This window comes from Ranitomeya variabilis, chromosome 2 (genome assembly GCF_051348905.1).
Source record: "Ranitomeya variabilis isolate aRanVar5 chromosome 2, aRanVar5.hap1, whole genome shotgun sequence".
Taxonomy (NCBI): domain Eukaryota; kingdom Metazoa; phylum Chordata; class Amphibia; order Anura; family Dendrobatidae; genus Ranitomeya; species Ranitomeya variabilis.
The window spans coordinates 604,093,107-604,097,450 of record NC_135233.1 but is presented as its reverse complement, the minus strand read 5'-3'; the positions used below and the strand labels follow the sequence as shown (position 1 = coordinate 604,097,450).

Sequence of the window (4,344 nt, the reverse complement as noted above, 5' to 3'; positions counted from 1 at the left end):
GGCAATTTCATGGATATCGCATTTGCCAAGGAACGTGGTATTGAAATTCAGCAAAGAGCCTCTGCAATTACCATGGAAACAGTGAATGGGTCACGTTTAATCTCTGGGCCTGTGGATCAGGAGACCGTACCCCTTGAAATTTTGTTGGAGCCTAATCATCAGGAGCAACTTTCCTTCTTGCTAATTTCTTCTCATTTTCCTGTGATTTTAGGCATTCCTTGGTTGCGTTCTCAGAACCCAATTATCACCTGGGAGACCAAAGAGATTATCTTTCCAACAAGGAGCAACTCAGCATTAACAGAAGCTGTCCCTGAGTCCACGGCTACGGAACCACATGTACAGGTATTTTCTTTACCTCCAGCATATAAAGAGTTCTCTGACATCTGTGACAAGAGGAATGCAGATCAGCTTCCTCCACACAGGCATTATGACTGTCCCATTGAGCTGCTTCCTGGGGCAGCTATTCCTTTTGGTAACGTATACCCTTTGGCGGCACCTGAGCTTCAAGCCTTAAAAGAGTATATTGATGAAAATCTGGCCAAAGGCTTCATACGTCCTTCTTCCTCACCAGCATGGGCACCTATATTTTTTGTAAAAAAAGAAGGATGGGATCCTGAGACCCTGTGTTGACTATCGGGAACTCAATAAGGTAACCGTACGAAACTGTTACCCTTTGCCTCTGATTCCTGAATTACTGGAAAGAGTCCGCCATGCTAAGGTGTTCTCTAAACTGGATCTTCGTGGGGCTTATAATTTGGTGCGTATTCGTCCAGGGGATGAGTGGAAGACAGCATTTCTATGCCGGTATGGACACTTGGAATATCTTGTGATGCCCTTCGGGCTTTGTAATGCCCCTGCAACGTTTCAACACCTTGCTAATGACATTTTCAGAGATTTGTTGAACCAGTTTGTGGTGATCTATTTGGATGATATTCTAATCTTTTCTGACTCTCTACAGGAACATGAAGAACATGTCAAAGCTGTTTTAAGACGTATATCAAGCCGGAGAAATGCGAGTTCCATCGTTCTGAGATACAGTTCTTAGGTTATATCATCTCTCCCCAGGGGCTGAACATGGAATCTGGTAAGATTCAGGCTATCCTTGACTGGCTGGTACCCAAGAACGTTAAGGAGGTCCAACGTTTTATTGGTTTTGCAAATTTCTACAGACGCTTCATTCTAAATTTTTCTGATATTGTCTGTCCCATTACTTCCATGACAAAGAATGAAAAGCCCTTTAAGTGGTTATCACAGGCTCAAGAAGCTTTTGATCGGCTTAAGATCTGTTTCACATCGGCACCGCTGTTGATACACCCAGATCCAACACTTTCATTCATTGTGGAGGTGGACACTTCTGATAATGCTTTGGGGGCTATTCTCTCCCAAAGAACTTGAGAGAAGGGTCTGCTACATCCTTGTGCTTTCTTTTCCCGTAGACTAACCGCAGCAGAGAAGAATTACGACGTGCGAGACAAGGAATTACTGGCTATTATTGCGGCTTTCAAAGAATGGAGGCATCATCTGCAAGGAGCTGCACAACAGATCATAGTGCTAACTGACCATCGCAATTTAGAGTTCCTTAGATCCGCTAGATGTCTTTCTCCTCATGAGGCTCGTTAGAACTTATTTTTAAATCAATTTAACTTTGTTATCTCGTACCGTCCAGGTTCTCGTAATGGGGAGGCTGATGCTTTATCCCGAATCCATGCTGCGGATTCCGTACCTGGAGCCCCGTCCAAGACTATTCTATCTGATGCTAATTTTATCGGAGTTATCCACGATCAGGACTTGTGGAAGGAGTGCAGGGAGGCCTATGACGGTGATGTATTTCTGGCCAACCCACCTGTGGATATTAATCTTGTCTTTAAGGGTGGCATGTAGTTCAGAGATCGACGTATCTACGTCCCTGAGGTCGTCCGTCTGCAGATCCTCAAGTTGGTACATGACTCCAAGTTGGCTGGTCACAGGGGGTTACAGAAGACAAGAGTTCCTGAGCTGATTCTTCTGGTGGCCAACTTGCCTGAAGGATACCAAGGACTATGTTCTCTCTTGCGAGGTATGTGCTCGTTACAATACTCCTCATGTGGCACCTACGGGTCTTCTACAACCATTACCTGTTCCGTCCCGCCCTTGGGGGTCTATATCAATGGACTTTATTGTGGAGCTGCCTACATCGGGGGGCATGAATACAATCATGGTGGTAGTTGATCGCCTGACTAAAGCTGCTCATTTTGTTCCATGCACCGGACTGCCCTCAGCTAAACATACAGTGAACTTGGTTATACAGAATGTCTTTTGGTTGCACGGGGTTCCGGATGAGATCATCTCTGACCACAATAAAGTACAGTTCACTTCAAGATTCTGGAAGGGGTTTTGCTCTGCACTCAATATTAATGTCTGTCTCTCTTCCGCTTACCAACCCCAGACAAATGGTCAGACTGAGCGTACCAACCAGACGCTGGAACAATATCTAAGATGCTATGTCAGCCATCTCCAGAATGATTGGTTGGAGTTGCTGCCGTTAGCCGAATTTTCATATAATAATTTTCAGAGCGCCTCCACTAAATTTACACCTTTCTTTGCCAATCTGGGTTATCATCCGTGTATTTTACCTAGGTCTCCAATTAATTCTCCGGTGCCGGCAGTGGAGGAAAGGCTGACTGCGATGAGACAAAATCTGGAGGTTCTGAAGGAATCCCTGACCACAGCTCAAGAACGTTATAAGAGATCGGCTGATAGATTCCATAAACCTGCACCCATGTTCAAGGTAGGAGATTCCGTGTGGTTAGCAACTAAGAATCTGAAGTTAAATGTTCCTTCACAAAAACTTGGACAGAAATTCATTGGCCCTTTCAAGATCTACGGTATTGTGAGCTCTGTGGCCTGCCGGCTGAAGCTGCCTAGGACTATGAAGGTACACCCAGTTTTTCATGTATCTTTACTAAAGCCCGTATCTCCTAATACCTTCCAGGGACGTGTTGTGCCACCTCCGCAGCCTGTGGTGATTGATGGGCAAGAACAATTTGTGGTGGAGGAAATTATTGATTCCAGGATTCGCAGGAATCGGCTCCAATATTTGATAAGATGGCAGGGATATCCCCATGAGGAAGACTCTTGGGAACCTGTGGAATACATCAATGCCCAACAGAAGATTTCTCGTTTTCATCAGAGATTCCCTGAGAAACCAGGTCCAGGATCGTCCTGAGGCCGCTTCTAAGGAGGGAGTAATGTCAGGACTCTGAACATTTTTTACCTTTTGTGCATTACTACCCTTTTCCAAGATGGCGTCTTTTGTCTCATGTGCAGTGTCTTCCTGCTATAAAACTCCACCCCAGCCTTCAGTCTGTGCTAGAGTATTCTGCCTTGCATCCAGCTCCTGACCTCTGATTACTCCCTGGCTATATACCTGCTCCTGTGTACCTGTGTGGTGATCCTTCTACTGCTACATACACCAGTTTCCAGTAATCCTCCTTCATCTGCTGCTCATGTTTACTTCCATCTCATTTGCTGGACATGTAAGCTGTTTCTGCTCTGCAAAAACCTGAGACCATTAACCAGGCCTCCCTGGTTGAGCTAAGATATGATTTTAACTGCCTTATAAGCTTATCTATCTGTGTTTGGACTAAGACAAGGATTTATTCGTGTCAAGTATCCTCAAGAATAACTGTGCTTCACAGACTTTCTGCTTGATTGCATTTTCCTCTGAAGTTTCCTATAGACTGCTAAGCTGCGTTTATATTTACACCAAGTGTTGTGGACTTGAGTTTCTCTCTGCACCTGTTTGAATCACCGTGTGATAATATAGACTTTACACTTATAAAACTGTGTCCTGTAGTTGTCTTGTTCCACGCAAAGAGTCTCCCGAGTTATTCCCTATAATTATTACATGCTGGTGCAGTCACTGTGCACATACATTACTGATCCGGAGTTACATCCTGTAGATCTTTTATTCTAAAAATGAAAAACATAACAATAATAGTAACAGAAACAAAACAGAAATATCAGCCAGAAAATAATCAGTATAATGAACACTAGTCCAGCCGCTCTTCCTCTCCTCTCACACATATTATATATACAGAATAATAACTAATAATAACTAACATTAAGTACTTACACCTTCTGGTCCAGTCACCAAACTAAATAATAGCAAACAATATAAACAATAGCACACAAAAACAAATAAACAATAGCAAACAAAGGCTATATACACATACATATATATTTTTTTATTATTATTATTTTTATTATTTTTTTTATTTTAATTTTTTTTATTTTTATAAATTTATTTACCGTATATACTCGAGTATAAGCCGATCCGAGTATGAGCCGACCCCCCTAATTTTG

General features: G+C 43.0%; 1 protein-coding gene and 1 long non-coding RNA gene across 2 annotated transcripts; both read left to right on the top strand.

Annotated features, from left to right (window-relative positions):
• The first annotated feature begins 210 nt into the window (after window positions 1-210).
• LOC143809759 (uncharacterized) lies at window positions 211-1,459 on the top strand. The gene is made up of 3 exons (XR_013222439.1): window positions 211-342; window positions 959-1,084; window positions 1,437-1,459. It is a non-coding gene; the product is annotated as an uncharacterized LOC143809759 (long non-coding RNA).
• A 424-nt stretch (window positions 1,460-1,883) lies between these two features.
• Window positions 1,884-3,585, top strand: LOC143809758 (uncharacterized). Its single transcript, XM_077292776.1, has 3 exons — window positions 1,884-2,056; window positions 2,617-2,767; window positions 2,972-3,585. The coding sequence occupies exons 1-3, from the start codon at window positions 2,040-2,042 to the stop codon at window positions 3,203-3,205; spliced, it is 402 nt and encodes a 133-aa protein (XP_077148891.1). The 5' UTR covers window positions 1,884-2,039; the 3' UTR covers window positions 3,206-3,585.
• Window positions 3,586-4,344: the final 759 nt, after the last annotated feature.